Raw genomic sequence first — 23,993 nt, 5'->3', positions numbered from 1 at the left:
TTGAAAGAAGTCAGTTGCATGAATGTTCAAAGCAGCTGTCATCTGACAACCATTGGGGTAGGATGGCCATGCATTCGGCATTGTTTAGGGACAGTATCCCTTGACATCCTCAGCCTGTGCAAACACTGTGCTTCACTCATCGGGAGAAAATGGCTTCTAACTTCTGGACATTCCGCAGGGACCTTTAGCTGAATCTCTTCATGTGGAGGCTGTTGGATCTCTGCTAGAGGATACCTCTGGTCTTGGGCCTGCCGGTACACCAGTTCTTCTCCTATTTCTCTGCACCATCATTGCATTGCAGAAAAAAAAGGATAGTCTGGAGCCCCTGACAATTAACTTGTGTGGAGTCCAGAAGAAGCAAAACAGGTCATTAGCAATGTGAGCAGTCACCATTCATATCACTTACAACTGATGGCTTAAAACATTCCTCCAAGAGGAGAAAGTGAGGACTGCAGATGCTGGAGATCAGAGTCAACAGTGTAGTGCTTGGAAAAGAACAGCAGGTCAGGCAGCATCTGAGGACCAGGAGAATCAACGTTTCGGGCATAAACCCTTCATCAGGAATGAGGCTTGTGGGTCGGAGCTGCGAGACAAATGGGAGGGATTTGGGGAAAGTAGCTGGGAAAGTGATAGGTGGATGAAGGTGAGAGAGAGGGTGATAGGTCAAGCGGGTGGGGGGGGGAATGGGGTGGGGGGGGGAATGGATGGTTCCGAAGGGTGGTGCCGAGTTGGTGGCTTGGGACCGGGACAATGTGGGGGAAGGGGAAATGAGGAAGCTGTTGAAATCCAAATTTATCCCATGTGGTTGCAGAGTCTCAAGGCAGAATATGAAGTGTTCCTCCTCCAGGCGTCAGGTGGTAAGGGTTTGGCGGTGGAGGAGGCCCAGGACCTGCATGTCCTTGACGGAGTGAGAGAGGGAGTTCAACCAGAGGGCGGTGGGATTGGTGAGTGCGGGTGTCTCAGAGATGTTCCTCTAAGAGTGTGATATGGAGCATTTTAACAAGGAAGGCCATGGAATGATTTTTTTTTAGAACTATGGCATTGGGCTATATTCGAATTAATGCACACCACCAATCACGTAGCAAAGAGACAGTCAGAGAGTGCAGGTGCTTCATGAGCACTGAACTCACCTCCTTCCAGTCCCACATCATCCACAAGTGGAATTATTACATATAAGAGCACTATGCATAATACCCGTAGTTTAGGTTGAGAGGGAATCAGTTCTGTGCCATTGTACATCCTAGGTAGCCTTGCATTAAGTGGGTGCTTTGAAGCCCACAGATGTCTCTTTTAAGGGTGCCTGGGATCACTTCTGCTTCACAGGGATGTTTATCTGCAAGGTTAAATGACACAGTCAACACTGCTTGCGACCAGCATTTGCAACGACCCAGTTGTATAATGCATTTATTTCATATGCATAATGATATGATTGCCAGCGACTTCAACCTGCACTCTGCAAGTGTCCAACTGATGCAATTACCCTTGAACATACTCCTATCAAACAGAAGTACAGCCTGCAATTCTGGCCAACAAATGCACAGCCACTCTGCATGTGATTGCAGCCATTTTCCCCTCACAGGTTATATTTAACACTCAAATGATCATGGGAGGCAACATAAGTCTTGTTGGACACCAAAGGTTTGACTGTCAGGTTCTCCCCCCAACATAAAACCTCTAAGAACTGAAGACTGACCAGACCCCTGACTGATCTCTGTGTTTCTAAGATTCTCCCTGTCTGATGATTCAGTAATCTCTTGACCACATGCACAGGACTTACTGAACTGTCCATGGCCACTCCCTAGACTGGAGTGAGATGGACTCTCTGGATCCTGACTGCTCCATGCAGCTGCCTAATCATGCTCATGCCTCTGGACTGATAGCATCTGCTGCCGTTGATTAAGTGTACCAGAAACCTCTGACTAACATCAATCCCCCTTGATCTGAGTGAGGAAAATCCCCTTCGATTTTGAGTTATAGCCATTTAGTTAACAGACATACAGAGCATTTGCCACATAGTCTACTGGCACATATTTTGGTTATGAGATTGAAAAACCACTGTGACATACAGCAACATATCCAGCTCTTAACTGATGACTGTTGACCAGCATATCAAAGTGACTGTCATTGTGTTGACACTAAGGAACCCGTGATATGGGGGTGTCGGTGCTGGACTGGAGTGGACAAAGTTAAAAGTCACACAATACCTGGTTATAGTCCAACAATTTTATTTGGAAGAACAAGCTGTCGGAGCACTGCTCCTTCGTCAGGTAGCTAGTGAGGGGCAGCGTTCCAAGAGCTTGTACTTCCAAATAAACCTGTCGGACTGTAACCTGGGTTATGCAACTTTTAAATTAAGGAATACAGCAAGGCAGAAGTGGTGCAAGCCTTAAAAGTTTAGCTTACAGGGCAAAATACTATTAGGCTAGGCATTGCCCAGGGATGCTTTGAATATCTAGTTAAACACAAAGTGAATGAACATTCCAGTCTGTGAGCTGGGTACATGATGTTGCAGCAAAGTTCCAATGAAGGTGCTCGTATTCCAAAATTCTGAACTAAAGTACAGTGTACTATAAGTGGATCAGAGGAGTGGTGCTCAAGGGCTAGCACATGCTGGATGCCAGTATCTATGGACATGGGGTGCATGCAACCGCTGGACATCCAAAGGAGCAAGCAGTAATATCTAATCACCAGGTAATTACTCTGACTTTCATATCAGCAATGATGTCTAGTTTCTATACAGCGGATGGTAAAATAGGACAGTGCTATATGTATTAAACAGGTGAGATAAAGTTATAATGAGGGTGAAAATTCCTGTTACCAAGCCTTTCATGCTCACATGCAAGAATCTTGTCTCACAGAACATAGAACAGGTCCTTCCGCCCAACATGTCTTTGCCAGCCATGATGCCATTCTAAAATAATCCTATTTGCCTACACATGATCCATATCCCTCTGTTCTCTGTCTGTTCATGAGTCTGTCTAAATGCCTGTTAAATGTTGCTATCATATCTGCCTCTCCCACCTCTGCTGGCAGTGTGTTCCAGGCACCTACTACCCTCTGTATAAAAAGCTTACCTTGCACACCTTCTTTAAACATTTCCTCTCTCACCTTAAACATATGCTATGTGGTATTTGACATTTCCACCCTGGGAAAAAGACTCTGACTATCTACTCTATCCATGCCTCTCATACTTTTACTCTTATCAGGTTGCCCCTCAGCCTTCAATGTTGAGCAAAAACAATGCAAGTTTGCCCAATCTTTCCATATAATTACTACATTCCAATCCAACATCCTGGTAAACCTCGCTTGCGCCTTCTCCAAAGCCCCCGCATCCTTCCTATATGTGGTGACCAGAACTGTATACAGTAATCCAAATGAGGCCTAACTAAAATCTTATTCAGCTGAATCATGTCTTGTCAACTTTTATACTCAATGCCCCAAACAATGATGGCCAGCATGCCAAATGTCTTCTTTATCATCTTATCCACTTGTGCTCCTATTTCCAGAGAGCTATGGACTTGCACCCAAGATCCCTCTGTATTTCAGTGCTTCTAATGATCCTGGCATTTACTGTATACATTATTTTTGCATTTGACCTCCCAAGATGCATCAGCTTACACTTGGCCAGATTCAAGTCCATGTGCCACATCTCATCTAACTTTCTAATTTGTCTACATTCTGTTGTATCCTTTGTTAGATTTCCTCACTACAAAACTTAGTTCGAAAATGTAACTTGGCAGTCTCAACATCGAGACTGGCCTCACTTGACACCTCATGCAATTCGCCCACATTTGTCACCATAGCCCAAATAGCTCAGGGCCTGGGAAGATTCTGTATCATGACAACATTTAAGATCAGCTTACACTGGTTGATGCAAATGCATATGAGAACATAATGGGTGCTTGAGATTAGGATTTCAGCATAAACGTTTATTTTGTCTTTTTTCATGTTTCTGTTTCACTTTTGTGTAATTTGATGAATAAATATATATTTATTACATATAAAAATCAAACAGTGCAATGTGCCAGTTCACTGTTCTGTCACGAAGTGTACTCAGCTTTTCTAAACCTGTGCAGCCTTCAAATTAAACTGGCTTTCGCAGGCCTGAAGTTCACCTATAATCAGACCCTGTGTCCACTAACCACTTGCCGCTGCCCACACACCCCCCACCCCAAAAGAAACATGCAGTTCATCCACCACAAATTGGTGTCAGAAATCAGAAACCACATTGCGAAGAGCAAAGATTGGACTTCCCATTGGGATCAAAGTTGTCCTGAGATGGTAGCCCTACTCTCCTCCCCATGCTACCGTACTATATGAAAGACCAGTAAAAAGCACCTCAATCCACCTTTCTCCCAAGTGTTAAGACAAAGGGGTAAATCCCTCTGCTAATTTAAACCAGCAACACAGGTAAGATTCATCCAGTGTTGTAATCTTTAAATTCGAGAGGCCAAGTGCTATCTCAAAAGTCACTATTTAAAGTAAAAATTAACAACTTTATTCTTTAGTCTAACAGAGAATATTAACTAACAACCATTTACAACTACTTTCTCTTAAACCTATCTTTTACCTCTCCCTCTACAATACTAGTCCGACAAAAAAATCCTAATTACGATTTACAAAAAAGTCACATTTCAAAACCAGTCAGCATTGCCAAGTTTCCTCTGTAGATTTTTCTGTCTTCTTCTCTGCTTCTTAGGGATTCTGATTCACAGGTCTTTGATAGATAAAGGTACCTTTTAGACAGCAGTTCTGCTGGCAGTCTATTCTAGCTGGTGGCTTGCTGCTCTTTGCCGCTTTGGCTTACTGTGCAAAATGTCTGATATTTATACACCGAAAGTTGGGATCGTTTCATTGGTTTTAATATTGTCAAAATACTAAATTCAAACTTAATTGGGGTTTGGTATCTTGGGGCATAATTTAAATTGATTGGCCGAATTTGAATTCGTTTTTGTCTCATTGCAACCCAGTCACTGCTAGCTGTTCGACCAAATGTTACATTAGATTAGATTAGATTACATTAGATTAGATTAGATTACAGTGTGGAAACAGGCCCTTCGGCCCAACAAGTCCACACCGACCTGCCAAAGCGTAACCCACCCATACCCCTACATTTACCCCTTACCTAACATTACGGGCAATATAGCATGGCCAATTCACCTGACCTGCACATCTTTGGACTGTGTGAGGAAATCGGAGCACCCGGAGGAAACCCACGCAGACACGGGGAGAACGTGCAAACTCCACACAGTCAGTCGCCTGAGGCGGGAATTTTTAATTTTAAATTTTCCAGCACTCTGTATGCTTGCTAAGTCCTTACCAGTCTTTCAACTCTCTTAGAGGTACAGCATACCTACAACTTCATAACACAAGTTTGGGGCCAATCTCATCCTCAGGCTTAGGGATTGGGCCTACCTGGTCCTGTAGCCTCTATCGGAATGATGCCCATCCAACTATAGCCAAAGCCTGCCAAATCATGTTGGCATTCAAGTGAAGAGCCTGAAGTCTTACAATGTGCAGTTAGATCACAAGGGCATGAGGCAAAACATATAAACAAAATCCCTCAGTATCCAATCCGTTAGTAAATCAAAATTCCCTCCTTGAAACCATAGGCAATGTCATAGAACACACCAGGTTCAGAAGAGACATGGTATGCTGTACAAGATGACTTGATATGTAACTGGAAAGCTAGTGATTTATGATTGTAATAAAAGACAGTGATATAATATTAAATGATAGAACAGAAGGCACATGAAAAGGTTGAAATAGGTTTCAAAACTAAACTATGTGAAAAAGAAATCAAATATTCAGCAAGATAAATCAGAAAATATGAAATCTGAAAATATGCAAAATGACATGGTGGGTCAAAACTTAAAATTGAGTTTTGGACTAAAGACAAGATGGTAAAATTGATTATTTAATCAGATTCTGAAACAAAGTGAAAATTATAATTTAATGAATTAACAGGAAAACCAATATAACAATAAAAGCATCATAACATAAAAACTAATAAATCATTTTAAGTTGAGCATGACTTAACTAAACCATTTTTAACTACAGATTGAAGGCTAAGGAATAACCTAATAACTGCTTTTAAGTTTATGAAGAATAGAAGTATAGAAGAACTTTCCCATGTGGGGAGAGCAGAACTATGGTTCATAATTATAAGCTAGTCACTAATAAGTCTAGTGAAACATTGAGCAGAAACTTCTTTCCTCAGACAGTGGTTAGGTTGAGAACTCATTACTGACAGGCAAAGTTGAGATGAATAGCATCAATACATTTAAAATGAATCTAGAGTTAGAACTTAAGACAGAAAGGAATAGAAGATTAAGTTGATAGGATTAGAAGAAGGTGGGTGGAAGAAGGCACTCTGAGCAGCATTAAACTGACATTGACCAAATTGAATAGCCTACTTCTGTGCTGTACATATGAAATACGTGCAGCAATCCGTATTACACAAAAAAAAAACAACACAGATTTGCAAACCTTTTTGCTTATTTCCCCACATCTCTTGTAGCAGGTCATTCAGTGATGTGCATACTCCAAGGTTTGGCAGGGAGTGATCCTGAGTAACTCTCTTGTAAGCAGCCACATCTCTAAGTTTTTCAGACTCATCCCATACCGAGGCATCGATTTTTTCTGGCCATGAGAAAAGATAAAGTTTAAGCATAGACTAAATCTTAGATCTAATTACCACTATTGCTTAGAGAAGAAAAATACAAAAAGAAAGTTTTAAGTATTTTGTGTATTCTGGCTCTATTGTATCTTTCACAGTACCAAATCCACATTTTTTCTGCTTAAGAGTCTAAATAACTATTCTTTACATATCCAATGAGGAATGTAGAGTACAAAGCTGTAGAAAATTGAATTTCCCAGAAACATTAAGGGCATGAAAAATTATTTTAGCATTCAGAGTAAAATACTGTTATACAACATTAAAGCAAAGCTTTATTGAAATTAAGGTTCTGGGTTAATAACCTTCAGTTAGTATTTGTCTCATATAACTCATTAATACACATGAGAGAGGGGAATGAAATGACCTAATATTATTGAACAAAAAGATTCTCTGCACAACTGTAAGTTATGCCCAATTAAAATATAAATAGATTTTTAACTTAATTTATGATGTGAGTGTATCACGGAAAACAGAATTTGCTTTTATAGTGGTATGGGTTGCAGGTTTAGGAGGTGTGGTCAAATAAAGTTTAGTTAATTATTACTTACAGATGGAATAGACTGCTGCGACTGCATGATAGTAGTGGGGGGTGCAAACATTAAAACTGGTAGGTAGGATGCCAGTCAAGCAAACTTGCTTGGTTTGAATGGAGTTGAGCTTCTTGAGTGTAGGGAAAACTGCACTAATCCAGACAGCTAGCTAGAGTTTTCCTTCACACTCTTAATTCTATCTCACAGATGGTGGACATGCTCTGGAGAGTCAGAAGGTAAATTATTCTCAGGCTTTGACTGGCTCCTGTAACTATACTATTTACATAAACTTTCTGGTCAATGATAAATGCCATCTGTTGATGGTTGGGGATTCAGTTAAAGTATTTTTCATACTAGTGGCAGATTTTTAAGACTCTCCCATGTTGAAGACAGTCATTGCTTGTCATCTGGTGACATGATTGTTGCTTGTCATTTGCGAACCTCAGATTGAGTGTTGTCCAGATTTTGCAGAACACTTGCATGGCCTAATTTAATCTGAAAATTTTACAATCACCAACAAACATCACTACTTCAAAGTTAGGGAATGGAGAAATAGGCATTGATTAAGCAGTTAAAGATGTTTGTGTCTAGGACTGTTATGACAGTCAAGAAATGGATTTTTTGTTTACCAAAAGGCCAGATGTAAGAAATTTGTTGTAAAAATAAATACATCTTAAAATGTAATACTGAAAAAAAAAATTGTAGGTACAGATATTGGATTATATTTTAAGATGTATATATTTTTATACAAGTGACTATTTTAGGTTTCTTATGGTGGAAAATTCAAGCACTAATTGATGAAAGTTTGTTTTTTATCCAGTACCAAATGATCTCCAATATCTGTACCTACATGTATTTTCTCTGCACAATCAGTATACCTTTAACTGAATGGCAGTGACCAGAAAAACAACTCCTACTTTACCTTGAAATATACAATGTGAGAGCACATTTGTCCCCCAAGAAAATTCATATGTGAATAATTTAAAGTTATTTCACAATGCTATTTGTAACTTTCATTAATTATCTGCCCTGCTTTCAAGATACATCCTTTAAAAGCCTCTGTTACTCTTTTAAGTACCTCTGTGGCCCTTGAAAAAGATTATATTTTGTAATTTTCCTGGAATACAAATACCACTGAGCATATGTTTATAACATGTAATACCTGATAGATTAACTTAGTTTTCTAGAATTGGAGCCCCACTACACTTAACAAAATTGCTGGCATCCTTAGTGTACTTCACGTTTTCAGATCTCCAATCACCCGCTTGCCCATTCAGAATGGTTAAGCATCTGGATGGCATATTGCAATGGCGACACTCCTCTTTAGTATAATTTTGGAAGAGGTTAAAAAGTCAGTTTAAGAATGAGGTAGCACAGCAGAAAGTACGCACAGTATGAAGTCATTACACTACCAAACATGAAACTATATCTGGTAGGGATGTCAATCTCAAAAGACAGTTCAAGATAAATTACACTTTAACAATTTTTTCCACAGGAGTTGGTATTTGTCTAAATTAATAACATAGTAAAGGTGAATATCTGGACCAGGTTGGGGGGTGGGCTCTGTTCCGTGATCGGTCAATAACCACTCACAATCAGTCTGGTCCTTTAAGATTTCACACTTATTTAACATAGCCAAGCACAGATCATCCAGAAACACAGAGATTAAACACTTAACCTCTGTTTCCCATTGGAACTGCGCACATGGCTTAAAACAAAGACATTTTTATACTTTTCTTAAATAGAGGTACAGGCCACAATCGTACAGTTCATTCAAACAATTACTAATCAACTTAATGAAATGGTTTTATTGACAGTAATTGAGCCCAATGATATTTCCTGGGAACCAATCTTGGTTTCCAATATTCAAGTTTCTCTTATCACACGAACCTAGTTCCTGCACTTGAAGGTCAGTGAGAATGGCCAGTCATGTCTTATCTAGTCTAGTTATTTCTGTGTGGTAAAGGAAGCATTGTCTGCTAATCTCCGTAGAGGCAGATTGTGGTCAAATCAATTATGCACCTTTAGCATGGTTAAAAGCCATTTTATGCAGCTTTAAGTAGAATGGTCAATTTGCAGCCTCAAAGCCATTTTGTCATGTTATTTGCATTAAGAAGCCATTTTATTGCCACCTAAGTTAGTAAGAGCATGTATTAAGTGGTCATTCCTGACAATAACTAGCTACCTCAGCCTATATTCAGGTCTCAGATCCTCAAAGGTATACAAATTAATCTTTTTATACTAGACATAGAAATGGAGGCACAAATGTTTTTAGAAATCCGAAGCATTATCACTGTTGTCAATTAATTGCTCTCCTGTCTTCCATTTTACCACATATTTCTGTCTTGCCCTTCCCACCCTACCTTCCCTGCCTCCATATTTGCTTAAACAAACCTAACATTTCCTTTAAGTTTCACAGCCACACAGTTGGGAATGTGATGAGCAATGGACAAAACGCCACACAGAAGCACTGGTTCCTTTAAAATATGTGTATGTGCAGCTGTGCGGTAATCTTAAGAACAGTAGTAACATCTTTAACTGCTTCTAGTTCTGCTAAAAGGACGTGGATCTGAAATGTTTCGCCCTCCACAAATGCTTGACCTGTTCAGCATTTGTAGTTTTATTTTCAGATTTGATTTCAGACTGCCTATTTCATTCCCAGTGACTTCCTTTTGTAGTCCAAACCAGGTATAAGGCTTTTTCCAGTAAGCATGGTAATAAAATGTCATTGATCTAAATTTGATTCTGAGTTCAAATCCAGTGTAAGTAGTGTCACACTTTATTCCCTTTGTTGTGCAATGTTTTGATGATTCTCAATTTTTATACCACATAGCAACCTATTTGCACACACTGAAGTCCCAAATAAATAACCCGATTATCTGGTTGTGTGGTGAAGATTGAGGAGTAATATGTCTGAAGCGACAACAGAGACCTTCCCTGCACTTAAAATCAGAGAGGTGTATAGCACGGAAACAGACCCTTTGGTCCAACTCGTCCACGCCAACCAGATATCCCAAACTAATCTAGTCCCATTTGCCAGCACGTGGCCCATATCCCTCTAAACACTTCCTACTCATATACCTATCCAGATGCCTTTTAAATGCTGCAATTGTACCAGCCTCCACCACTTCCTCTGGCTTCTCATTCCATACATGCAACACCCTCTGTGTGAAAAAGTTGCCCCTTAGTTCCCTTTTATGTCTTTCCCTTCTCACCCTAAACCTCTGTCCTCTAGTTCTGGACTCCCCCACCCTAGAGTCTATTTGTCCTTCCATGCCCCTCATGATTTTATAAACCTCTATAAGGTCACCCCTCAGCCTCCGACACTCCAGGGAAAGCAGCCCCAGCCTATTCAGCCTCTCCCTATACCTCAAATCTTCCAACCCTGCCAACATCCTTTAAATCTTTTCTGAACCCTTTCAAAGTTTCACAACATCCTTCCGATAGAAAGGAGACCAGAATTGCACAAAATATTCCAAAAGTGGCCTAACCAATGTCCTATACAGCCGCAACATAACCTCCAAACTCCTATACTCAATAGTCTGACCAATAAAGGAAAGCAGACCGAATGCCCTCTTCACTATCCTATCTACCTGCGACTCCATTTTCAAGGAACTATGAACCTGCACTCCAAGGCCTCTTAGTTCAGCAACACTCCCAAGACCTTACCATCAAGTGTATACGTCTTTCTATGATTTGCTTTTCCAAAATGCAGCACCTCACATTTATCTAAATTAAACTCCATCTGCCCATTGGCCCATCGGATCAAGATCCTGTTGTACTCTGAGGTAACCAGGACATGCAGGTCCTTGGACTCCTCCATCGCCAGACCATGGTAACACGACGGTTGGAGGAAGAGCGCCTCATCTTCTGCCTGGGAACCCTCCAACCACAAGGGATGAACTCAGATTTCTCCAGTTTCCTCATTTCCCCTCCCCCCACCTTGACTCAGTCAAATCCCTCGAACTCAGCACCGCCTTCCTAACCTGCAATCATCTTCCTGACCTCTCCGCCCCCACCCCACTCCGGCCTATCATCCTCACCTTGACCTCCCTCCACCTATCGCATTTCCAAAGCCCCTCCCCCAAGTCCCTCCTCCCTACCTTTTATCTTAGCCTGCTGGACACACTTTCTTCATTCCTGAAGAAGGGCTTATGCCCGAAACGTCGATTCTCCTGTTCCTTGGAGGCTGCCTGACCTGCTGCGCTTTTCCAGCAACACATTTTCAGCTCTAACCTTCTTTACTGTCCACTACACCTCCAAGTTTGGTGTCATCTGCAAACTTACTAACTATACCTCCTATGTTCACATCCAAATCATTTACATAAATGGCACAAAGTAATGGACTCAGCACCGATCCTTGTGGCACTCTACTGGTCACAGGCCTCCAGTTTGAAAAGCATCCTTCTACCACCATCCTCTGTTTTCTATCTTAAAGCCAGTTCTATATCCAAATAGCTCATTCTCCCTGTATTTCATGACATCTAACCTTGCTAACCAGTCTCTCATGGGGAACCTTGTTGAAAGCTTTACTGAAGTCCATATAGATCACGTCCACTGCTCTGCCCTCATCAAACTTCTTTGTTACTTCTTGAAAAAACTCGATCAAGTTCATGAGACATGATTTCCAATGCATAAAACTATGCTGACTATCCCTAATTAGTCTGTGCCTTTCCAAATACATGTAAGCCCTGTCCCTCAGGATTCCCTCCAACAACTTGCCCACCATCGACATCAGGCTCACCGTCTATAGTTCCCTGGCTTTTCCTTACCACCCTTCTTAAATAGTGGCATCACGTTAGTCAACCTCCAGTCTTCTGGCACCTCACCTGTGACTATTGATGAAACAAATATGTTAGCAAGGGAACCAGCAATCATTTTCCTAGCTTCTCACAGAGTTCTAGGGTATACCTGATCAGGGCCTGGGGATTTATCCACTTTTATGTGTATCAAGCCATCCAACACCACCTCCTTTGTAATATGGACATTTTTCAAGATATCACATTCTATTTCCCCACATTCTATATCTTCCATGTCCTTCTCCACAGTAACACTGATGCAAAATACTCATTTTGTATCGCCCCCATTTCCTGCGGCTCCACACACAGGCTGCCTTGCTGACCTTGAGGGGCTCTATTCTCTCCCTAGGTACCCTTTTGTCCTTAATGTATTGATAAAAACCCTTTAGATTATCCTTAACCCATTTTCCAAAGCTATCTCATGTGCCTTGTTTGCTTTCCTGATTTCCCTTTTAAGTATACTCCTACTGCCTTTATACTTTTCTAAGGATTCACTCAATCTTTCCTGTCTCTACCCGATGTATGATTCCTTCTTCTTCTTAACCAAAATCTCAATTTCTCTCATCATCCAGCATTCCCCACACCAACCACCCTTTCCTTTCACCCTAACAGGAATAACCTGTATCTGGACTCTCGTTATCTCATTTCTAAAAGCTTCCCATTTTCCAGCCGTCCCTCTACCTGCGAACAACTTCAAATAAGGTGCTGAAGATTAATTTATTTAACTGTTCTTTGTGGAATGTTGCTGTGTACAATTATGCTGGATTGTCCCAGCTCTGTGAATACATGTAGTCAATTAAGGTGGTGAAGGGCTTAAGTAGAGGTAGTTTTAAGGCATTGCTGGAAATTTCCCACAGGCACAGTTTCCCCACCCATTTTATGCAGAGGAAGCCAGATTTTTGGAGATGGCCTCCATGGAGATGGTAGGGTGAATGACAATGTTGTGGGGACAAAGGGCTGCAGTGGCGATCTGATCAAATCTTGTGGAAAGGTTTCTAATATCTGTCAAAAAGTTTCAGAGCGACACTCCTTGTTGGCTCCTTTCCATGTTGAGGAAAGCCTGGCTCAGCAAAGCCCACTTCTCCAGATTGCCCTCTGATTGAACTTGCACCATTTAAAGACCGATTCTGTTCCTTAAAAGGATGGCAAGTATATAAACTGCTGCTTCCTGGAAATTGAAGCAGAAGATTGCAGCGCCATTAGTGCCACCAGCAAGTGCAGATGGAGGTTCTCCATTTGGTCTTGACACTGAGGTCCCAAAACCCACAAGAAAATCCAGCCCCTTAAGTCTTGCATCCTACGTTACTAAAGTGACTACACTCCAAAAGTGCTTTTGTGAAACAGTCAGGGGTATTCTTAAGCTGTGGTTTATAAATGGCAGACTTCTTGAGTGTTTGTTAATCGCAAACATCACCAGATGTTCCGTTATCAGCAAAACTCTGTTCCGTTTGCTGATGGTCAGTTGATGCAACTTGCTCCTTACCCATTGCAGCACGTCCCCCCTGCTCACAGAGTAGCTGCGATATGACAGCTTCAGGCGGCAGGGCCACGAACTGATTCCAAACGTCGTTGGTGTAAAAATCGACTGTGTGCACGTTTGCTATCTTGAGGTAAACGTCCAGGAACTCGGTGAGGCTTTTGATTTTGCTCTGCACCAGGTCTAAACCGACATCCGCGGGGAAGAGCATCGTCGGTGGTGGAGGTGGCTGCGGGCCCGGCCTCGGCCTCCCAGGACACAGACTAACCAAGGCACCGGGGGGGGCAGCAAAATGAGGAACGCAGTCCGTAAATCTATTACAGTAATCGTTACACAAGATCAGAGGGTCGATGCTCCACGGTCCCCGTACTTCGTCCCCCCTCGAGTCAGGGATGGTTTGATCGCTCGCGGCCGCCGTCTCCCTTTTCCCTTGCGTCCGGTCGCAGGTTGATGACGTTCCCATCATGGCGCCCAGCTCGAGGAACGGAGACGGCGGCTCCTTTCGGAAGAAGGTTCTCCGCGGCCCGGCTCCCGGCGGCCGGCAGAGATCGCAACAAAAGCAGCGGTGGAGAGCGAGTCACTTCAAGAAAGGTTGGGGCAATGTCAGAGAAGGTGAGGACTCCCTTTGCGTTTTCTTTTGTGGCCGCAGCGCCGGTTCAAAGGCACGAGATCCGCCCGTTTCACTCTTCACTTCAGGGAAAAAAAATCCCCGAACAAATCAGAAACAGAAATTATTGAGGGAACTCAGCAGGTCTGGCAGCATCTGTGGAGAGAAAGCAGACAAATCTTCTCAAAACTCGCTCAGAGAAAGCAGAGTTAACGTTTCGGGTTCAGTGACCCTTCTTCAGAAGTTTCTGTTTTTGATTGAACCTTCACTCACTTGCATTAACGATAATAATAACTGGGTTAAAACTTATAATCAGAACAATCAATCCACAGCAAACCCACCAGTTTTCCCCGCCGAGGCGGTTAGGGGATAGTGGAGCTGAAGCTCGAAGATTTAGCATCATCTTATTGATTGCTGGAACAAGCTCGGAGGCTGCACGTGGTTAATTGCAACTGCTAAAAATATCGAAAATTACCAGTCTCTCCTAGCCATTATCTCCTTAGGAATTTGTCCCAAGTGACCATTTTCACCTTAGGCATTGATAGTAAATAGTTCAGGTTATTAATGCCATCATCATGCCCTGCAGTCCTCCAATGGGTATCTTGCAGCACAGCGCTAATGGCCCTAAATTGCCGACTGCCTGCCTCTCTTCCGCGGTTACGTTAGGGCCCAGGTGTCCTTGGAGAAGGAGCACGCGGTGTCCACCAACACCCTGGAGTTGTTCAGGGAGAGGTGGTTGCCGCAGGGACTGGAGTGCATTATTTCTCCCTCCAACTCTATTTTGATTTAGTCCCTACCCTCCCCTTCACTGTTTTGATTACACAGCACTGCCCTTTGAGGTGAAGGGCAGTGTTTGTTACTGGCTACCCGGGTGTTTTCCTATCTTCCTGGTGGTGGAATTTGAATAAAGATTCGTGCACTTTGTGTCTTTCACTGTGTCTCACACCTGCACACACACACACCATGGAAAAAAAAAAGAAAAAAAAAATGAACTGAGGGTCACGCAGTACTGCCCTTTGATGTGAAGGGCAGTGTTTGTCACTGGCCACCCGGGTGTAAAGAAAAAAAAAATGGCCCTAAATTCTGAGCCAAGGTTTAAGACTTGCCTCAAAGAAGTGTATTAACAACTGAACTGATTGATTATAAATCCCTATTAGCATTGCTTCATTTGATGACAACCAGGTTGAGGAACATTGGATGATTTCACCCCCTCTTTAGCCTGGTGACCCCATTTATGACTTACTTAAAATCAGTTACCTTGGGGCACTCTAAATATTTCATGTCACTATAATTGTGTAAAGAAATTCAAGATACCTGTTAGGGCATTACATAATTTCCTATTGGAAAAGAGCAAAAATGAAGGTCTGTGATAGCATGGGATACAGAAGAGATTAAATAACAAAAGTAAAAGGAGATAATAATGTGACAAGTACAGAAACAAAAAATAATGCCCAGTGCTAGTGAAATCAGGAGTAGTAATATTTTTGCCAGCAGTTGTTGGCTGAAAAACTGGGGGCAGTTGTTAGGATATGAAACAGTTATGGTTAATAATGTCAAAAAGTGTGGCACTGGAAAAGCATAGGTCAGGTGGCATCTGAGGAGCAGGAGAGTCGACGTTTCAGGCATAAGTCCTTCATCAGAAGTGTTATGGTTAATGTTGAGTCCAAAGAAACTTTGCAGTCTTTAATGGAAAAATTAGGTGCTGTTCAGATTTACTTTGAACTCCACTTGAAGTTTGGAAGCTGAAGTCAGGCCAGTTTGGGAATGCAGTGGATAATTAAAATCAGAGGTCGCTGAAAGCATTAGTCACCCTGAAACTGAACAAAAATGTTTCTCAATAGCAAAGTATGTATTCCCAATACGTATTCCCCAATGTTTGAAAGATTCCACTCTGAGTAGTGACTAACTGTATACTAAATTGAATGTAGTAAAGTAAATTACTGTTTCACCTGGGCCAATTACTGGGTATGTGAATGGTGTGAATGGAGTGGGTGAAAGGTGCTGCGTTTCCTGTGCATTTCTTCGATAGGAAAGAGTTTTGTGGGTAATGAGGAAAAAATCTATGCAGTGATGCCATCAAGCTATAAGTTGAGGGAAATCAGAAGGGAAGATCAGTTGAATATGAACATTACTGGGTGAGGGCAAAGGGAGCCATGTAATTTTGGTAGGAGCAGGGGATTTTTTTGTCTGAATAGTTTAAAATAAATTATTGTAAAAATGAACATCAAATGTATACAGACCTTTTTTTGTACTTTGTGGATGAAATTGGGCAAATAAACTGTTTTAAAACCCCAGGCAGTTCATACTTTAAAAGGAAGTAACCTGACATATATTGTAAGTGCTATTTACACAGCTGCTGATTCAGTCAGTAGTGATTTCCTAGTTCCAGATGAAGTGGAGCCAGCATCTGTGTATACATTAAAATTTGGCCAGCAATAAATAGCTGATTTGTCTGTAAACTACTGATTAGCTATCAATGACAAAGGTCTTCTGCCTTTGCCAACACTGTGTGATTGGCTCCCAGATAGCTGAATGACTTGGTAGTGTGTATATTTGGGAAATGTCATGGCATTGCAGAAAGGACAGGAGGGAACTCTTTTCTCTGTGATTAAAAATTGAAGGGTATTTCCTTTTTCCTTCAGCTGCTGTAAGGTGTGGCTCTTATAAAGTCCTTAGCTTACTTATTAAGTGTGAACCAGCCCCCTGAAAGCAAGAGAAAGTATCTTGAGGGAGAGAATCAAGGAGCTGCATGCACTGTCAAGTCAAAAAAAGGACCATCTCAGTGAGTCCTGTGAATAGGAACTATTCCTCGACTTTCCCTTTGCCCATCACACATTTTGTTTTGCTGTCTCTGTGTAGGGGTGAGTTTATAAGGGGATTAGAGTTTTAATGAGTAGAGTTATTGCTGACAGTTCATAATTGTTTATGTGCAAATAAAGTATTAATTTGTAATAAATAGCAATTCTCATGTACAGAAACTGGTTCATGCTTTCTGTCAACGTTAATCTGAAAGACGTTAATTGGGGAGTTCTGAGTACTTTTAAAATCTTTTAACTTGCGATGACTCTGGGAATTGTAGGGCTTGATTTTCAATGCATTACCCAATGAGATGTGACAAATGTCTAAATTTAAAACTGAAGTTACAATTAAAATTAAAACAAACAAGGTCAGCACTTATACAATTAATAGTAGGGCCATTGTAGTGTTGTAGAACACAGAGACCTAGGAGTTTCAAGTTCATAATTCTTTGATGGTTGATAAGGCATTTAGCATGCTTGCCTTCATTGCTCAGATATTTGACCACAGGAGTTGGGTTATCACATTTGAGGTAGTACTGGACATTGGTGAGGCCTCTTCTGGAGTATTGTATGCAGTTTTGGTAATCCTGTTATAGGAAGGATATTATTAAATTGGAGAGAGTTTGGAAAAGTTTACAAGATGCTGCCGGGAATGAAGGGTTTAAGTTATAAAAATAGGCTGGAGCTTTTTTCACTGGAGTGTAAGAGGTTGAGAGGTGACCTTAGAGGTTTATAAAATCATGAGAGGCATGGATAAAATAACTGACAAGGATCTTTTCCTAAGGTAGGAGAGTTCAAAACTAGGGGGCATACTTTTAAGGTGAGAGGAGAAAGTTTTAAAAGGGTCACGAGGGGGGCAACCTTTTTACACAGAATAGTTCATGTCTGGAGTTAAATAGTGAATGCTGGTACAGTTACAACATTTCAAGCATTTATCCAAATGTCATTTAATAGGAACAGTTTGGGGGCATATGGGTCAAATGCTGGCAAGTGGGACTAATTCAGTTTGAGAACATGGTTGGTGTGGATTACTTGGACCTAAGGGTCTGTTTCCATGCTGTATGACACTATGACTATTATTTAAGGTCCTATTCAAGCATGCTTCCTTTATTTTATCCACTACCTTAACTTAACTGGACTGACAGGATCAACAAAGTAAAATTATGTTCTATTCAAACTGGGTGAACTCCTTCAGAAACTTCAGTAGCCTGTCAAATTGTTTCCTAAAAGCACATTGTCTAAAATGTTAGCGATTAATCTTTTCCCTTTATTTAAATATTGGTGCTCACTACGTGAGTTCATTATGAAATGTGTGTTATTGTGCTGTCCTTCCAAGTTTCTCATTATCTTCTCAGAAATGGGAAAAGTCATGTTAATTCTATAAATTGTGATGACTAAGGAAATTATAAATTCAGTATTACTATCAGGTTGATAGCAGATGAAAGAAGATAATCAGGATGCTAATACACTTCTAATAGTATTATCTTCTTACAGGGCAAGGCTTTGCTTTCCACCAGAAGGAGAAGATCAAGCATGACTATAAGAAAATATTGAGAAAAGAAAGGAAAGCACAGCGTACTGAAGAAGTACGGTTTACTGAGAATTACCCAGATCATTTGCGGCACCTGTATCTAGCTGAAGAAGAGCTTGTTAAAAAACAATCAGAGAAATCCAAAAAGAAAGAAGTTGAAACAAATGATCAACCAACTTTACAAGCAGAGGGGGGAAAAAAGTATGTTTTTTTTTAAAAGAACACCAAAGTTGTGAAATTAATGTGAAAAGAAAGAACGGCACGGTGGCACAGTGGTTAGCATGGGCGGCACGGTCAGTGGTTAGCACTGCTGCCTCGCAGCGTCAGAGACCTGGGTTCAATTCCCACCTCAGGCGACTGACTGTGTGGAGTTTGCACGTTCTCGCAGTGTCTGCGTGGGTTTCCTCCGGGTGCTCCGGTTTCTTCCCACAGTCAAAAAATGTGCAGGTTAGGTGAGTTGGCCATGCTAAATTGCCCGTAGTGTTAGGTGAAGGGGTAAATGTAGGGGAATGGGTTTGAATTGGGTTGCACTTCGGCGAGTCAGTGTGGACTTGTTGGGCTGAAGAGCCTGTTTCCACACTATAAGTAATCTAATCTAAAAAAAAACCTCGCTTTTCTGTTGGGCCTTTTGCAATCTCAGGTTGACCCAAAGCATTTCATAATCAATTAATTACCTTTGAAGTGTGTTCATTGTTGTAATGTAGGAACTGTTTGAACTTTTGTTTTACTTTAACCGTTGCCGTATAATACTTGGCAATTAGTATTCTGCAGTGACATATTACAGTGTTGGACTATTGTTACCAATGAAGTAGTTTAAAATGGGCTTGGAGATTTCTGTCCAAAGTTCAAAATATTGCATTTGCCCATGTTGAATGACATCTGCCAGATGTGAACCTAATCATTTAATACCATTTATGTCAGAGGCTGGTTTATTAATTTGGTCTAGATTATTTGCATATTCTTGTGTCATCTGCAGGTTTATAAATAGTCTTAACTATGCAAGTTATGTCATTAAGTATTTTTTTATTTTGATAGATTAAAGGAAAACCTAAGCAAATTGGGCAAATGTTAAATATGGCAAATGTAACTCAATTCAGATAAATAGATAAAGTATATTTTGTGGAGGGGAAAGCACAATGAGAGCAGAAGATTAAAATTCACTGGAGTTGAGGAACTGAAAGCTCTGGACCTACTGTTAAGGCACTTTTTAAAAAATAACATGTATTATTGTATTGAAAACAATTCGGGGAACAGATGGTCAAAACAATTTAAACACTACGAAGCAATTCGGGCTAATGGTGGCAAATGACCGAAGTGGACACTTTGAGGGAGGGGTGGTGAAAGGGTAAGATATTAGATTATCCTTGGTGGTCATGGTTTTGGAGAAGCAAATAACAAAGGAACTAAGATACTCTAGTTTGCCATGCCTTACCAACTGGTAATAAATATTAAACCATGCTAAAATCTAATAAAAAACTTCATACCAACGGTGAAGAAACCCACTTATTACCTATAATAACCGTAGTTGAGAAGAACAGCTGGGCTATAGGTTAGTTAGAGAAATAACACGAAGAAATTGAAAATGGTATGCTACCTTTGTGAGGAGAGAGAAAATTGAAGTAAGTAAATGGTGATGGCATGGTCAAGAAGATTATAATGGTTTAGGACCACATAAAAAGATATTTTTCATTGACCGGATGAGTGCATCATTGGCTAGGCCAGCATTTATTGCCAGTTCCCTAATTGCCCAGTGGGCAGTTAAGAGTCAACCATATTGCTGTAGGTCTAGAGTCACATGTAGGCCAAACCAGGTAAGGACAGCAGTTTGTTTCTCTAATGGGTGGTTTTTCCTGACAATAGAAAAGTTTCATGGTCATCATTAGACTCTTAATTCCAGGTTTTTGTTGAATTCAGATTCTACCATCTGCCATGCCAGGATTTGACCCCAGGTCGCCAGAGCATTACTTGCATTTCTGGATTAAAAGTCCAGCACAGTATCACTAGAAAATTATCTCCCTTTTTTTTTTAAAAGAGATTGAAACACAGGATTGGAAAAGAAAGACGTAACTGACTGGAGGACATAGAGAAGGGTGATTACCAACAGTGTGGCAATCTCGTGTAAAATGGGAGAAGCCAAAACAAAATTGAGAAAAACATAAGGGTAAACAGAATTCTGCACTTTATTTGAAGGAATGTTGAATATAAGAGCAATGCAGATGAGGAATATCTGCAAAACAGCTTATGTCGTCATGTGCACTTCTGGGCAGCATATTTCCAATGGACATTAAAGCTGTGGAAGAAGAGCACATAAACTCACTAAAATGGTTCCAGGGATTACTACCAAATAAGAGGTTTAAGGAGCTAGGTCTGTGCTCATTAGGGCAGAAATGAAGCTTTATTTGTGTGATCAACATTTTGAAACAATTTCAGAGGGGAAAGAGTAGAAGTTAGCTTCAACTTTTGAAGAATTGATAATATAGTGTAAGTGCATGATTATTACTAGAATCACACAGAAATATCTTAGAAGGGCTCTTATGTAGAAGAGTCAGTATAATATGCAACAGCAGCTGTTTGAAACTAAACCACTCATGATTCAAAACAGGGGTAGCTTTTTAATCATAAGGAAATCGAAGGTTAAGGGAGAAGACAGAAAAGTGGAGTTGAGGATTTTCAGGTCATCTGTGATCTCATTGAGCAGTGGACTAAATGGCCTCCTTCTGCTTCTGTCTCTCATGGTGTTATTTTAGAGTGCAGTAAGATTTTTTTTATGAGATAACACAAAAGATGGGTTTCTACTCAGTAATTCTGATATGGACCTAGCAGAATGGGACAGTTGATAGCCATCTACTGAAATTTCCATGATTCTGACATTGGACAAATCTGTAAAATTGGACAGAGTTGACTAAAGTTCTGGAAGTAAAATCTGGTGGATGTCTTTATCTAAATGCAGACAATATCCCTTACTTTCTGATTTTAGGAAAAAGATTAAGTCATCATATCAAAAGATCATAGAAGAATTTGAAAGAAAGCAGGCGGAAAAATTAAAACAGAAAGAGGTAAGTGTCATACAGTGTTTCCTGGATCTGACCTGTGATTCTATGAACTATCATTTAGATTACATTTCTAATCATGGTTTTAGAAAAGCAAGAATACCCCAGGATTTTGAAGTGTAGGATTAATACATATTTCATTGACATAACCAGCAATCATTTATTGAAATAGTTTTATGATAACTAGAAAGAAAATGTGAATATTTTGAATTAAGTGTTTTTGCTGGTACTCATATATGTACTTATGGTTCTGAATTAATATATCAAATATTCTTCTTGTAAGAATTCAAATCAACAGTACCATAATGAATATGGTCATGTTATGACAAGGATACAGCCAACGAAATCAGCCTTTCTCCCTCTGCATTCAGGACACAGTGAAATTAAAACATTCATAGACCCTCAAAATTGATCAAAAAGGTTGCTAACCAGACTTTTTTTTTGAATAATCAATCCCAGACTCTGGGGAATCTCAAATTCTCAATGCTAATTTGTAACTTGAACAAAAGCCAGACAAACTACAGTTAAGGGATAAATAAAAGAAAATAACAAATCTGGCCAGGTACTTAAGTGGTTTTCATGATGTGTTGTTCCACAGCCATATATGATTATCTCTTGGTTGATTTTCTGAAATTGTGGATCAAGGTAACTTTTTCAACTCATTCAAAGGAAGTCATTAATACTTATAACTTACTTTCTTTTCTCTAAACTTCCAATAGCTCATAACAGGCAGATAGGCAGAGACCTTTCAGATCTTCACACTGCTGCATCAATATCCTTCACCCAGAACTAGTTCAAACCCAGTTCAAAACTCTGGCCTCTTCCTGACAAACTAACTGTCTCCTCATGAGATCCCAGTTACTATTCAACATCTGCCTCTGCTGGAGCAAAGATTTTCTCCCAGACTTGCTGGAACCAGTTCCCAGGTGCTGACCTCATTAGTAGCCAACATCTGCTATCTGTTTAAACATACTGCTCTCTCCCAACTTTGAAGCATCTATGGAATCCTTTCAATCAACAACTAAGCTGGAGCTCCCTCCTGCATAGCACTGTGGGCATAACCACATCATGTGGATTGCAGTAGTTCAGGAATACAACTCACCATCAATGGGCAATAAATGTAAACTTTCCCAGTGGAGCACACATCCCATAAAAAAGAATTTAAGAAGAACAACAGCCTCCAACAACTGCTTTTGAGACTCTGAATTATACTGATGTACTATATGTTTTGCCAGAGAGTTCTTGCAAAGGATTGTCATAAATCTCTTAATCCCACTGCAGACTATAATGAGGGGTGTAGATAGAGTTAATGGTAGTCGTCTTTTCCCTAGGATGGGGAATTTCAAGACTAGGTGGCCCATTTCTAAGGTGAGAGAGGAGAGATTTAAAAAAAGACATATGGGGCAAATTCTTTCCCGAGGGTGGTTTGCGTGTGGATGTTTCCTGAGCAAGTGGTGAATATGGGTACAATTGCACCATTTAAAAGGCATTTGGATAAGTACATGATAGGAAAGAAAGGAAAGATTTGGAGGGATATGGGCCAGGAGTAGGTAGGTGGGACTAGTTTAGTTTGAGCTTATGTTCATCGTGGACTAGTTGGACCGAAGAATCTGTATGCATGCATGCTGTCTGACTGTATGACTATGACTCTACTTGAGATCTAATTGGTAACTTTGTAATTTTCTCATAAAGGCAGCTGAAAAACGTCAACGAGAAAAGGAAGAGGCGCAGAGAAAATACAAGGAAGATAAACTAGAGAGGTACAGAATACTCAGCAAAAAAACAAGAAAAGGACAGCCAAACCTGAATCTACAGATGGAATACCTGCTTAAAAAAATACAGGAGAATCAAGGCATAAAATAAAATTACATACTTTTGATCTCAACATTGGCATTATTTTGCTCTTCCCCTATTTCTGATACCCAAAATTTTCCCTGTAATTGGTATTGTTCCAACTAAAGTTGGTCCAATCTAAAGAGATCACACAAGACTAAACTATAACTCGAAAAATAACAACAGTAGAAAATGCTGGAGAAACTGAAAAGACAAAAAAACTGCAGATGTTAGAATCCAAAATAGACAGGCAGAAGGTTGGAAGAATACAGCAAGCCAGGCAGCTTCAGGAGGTGGAGAATTCGACGTTTCGGGTATAACCCTTCAGGACTGGGGGTAGGTGTGAAGGGAGCTGCAGAGAAAGGGGGTGATGGGTCAGAATGGGGAAGTGGGAATAGGTGAAGACAGGTAGAGGGTATGACCTGGTTGGTCAATGGGGGGAATGAGTCTGATTGGTGGCAGGGAGCAGTGGAAGGGAGGGGGAGGGGCTGGGAAGAGAGTTGGGGTATGGAAAGGGAGGTTATTTGAAATTGGAGAACTGAATATTGAGTCCTCTAGGCTGCCCAGGTGGAAAATGAGGTGGTGTTCCTCCAATTTGCGCTGTGGTTTGTTTTGGAATGGAAGAGGCAAGGATGGTCCTGTTGGAAAGAGAGTGGTTGGGGGGATTAAAATTGGCAGTGACTGGGAGG

At 40.7% G+C, this 23,993-nt stretch overlaps 2 protein-coding genes across 6 annotated transcripts in view; one reads left to right on the top strand and one right to left on the bottom strand.

Annotated features, from left to right (window-relative positions):
- mettl25 (methyltransferase like 25) overlaps positions 1 to 13,951 on the bottom strand; it is an 86,318-nt gene extending 72,367 nt beyond the window's left edge. For all 5 annotated transcript variants that reach the window (XR_006314527.1, XR_006314528.1, XM_043709683.1 and 2 more), the window contains exons 1-2: positions 13,492 to 13,951; positions 6,490 to 6,642 (exon numbers count right to left, since the gene is read on the bottom strand). Coding sequence is in view for 3 of the 5 variants with exons in the window: in XM_043709683.1 (XP_043565618.1) it covers positions 6,490 to 6,642; positions 13,492 to 13,951 (613 nt within the window). In the remaining 2 variants the exon portion in view is untranslated. The remainder of the gene's footprint in view (positions 1 to 6,489; positions 6,643 to 13,491) is intronic.
- On the top strand, positions 13,950 to 23,737 carry ccdc59 (coiled-coil domain containing 59). The gene is made up of 4 exons (XM_043709686.1): positions 13,950 to 14,097; positions 18,385 to 18,622; positions 21,399 to 21,477; positions 23,164 to 23,737. The coding sequence occupies exons 1-4, from the start codon at positions 13,950 to 13,952 to the stop codon at positions 23,332 to 23,334; spliced, it is 636 nt and encodes a 211-aa protein (XP_043565621.1). The 3' UTR covers positions 23,335 to 23,737.
- The last annotated feature ends 256 nt before the right edge of the window (positions 23,738 to 23,993 follow it).

This window comes from Chiloscyllium plagiosum, chromosome 19, assembly GCF_004010195.1.
Source record: "Chiloscyllium plagiosum isolate BGI_BamShark_2017 chromosome 19, ASM401019v2, whole genome shotgun sequence".
Lineage (NCBI taxonomy): Eukaryota > Metazoa > Chordata > Chondrichthyes > Orectolobiformes > Hemiscylliidae > Chiloscyllium > Chiloscyllium plagiosum.
Note: the sequence above shows the minus strand (reverse complement) of the source record. Positions and strands in the feature narration are given on the sequence as shown.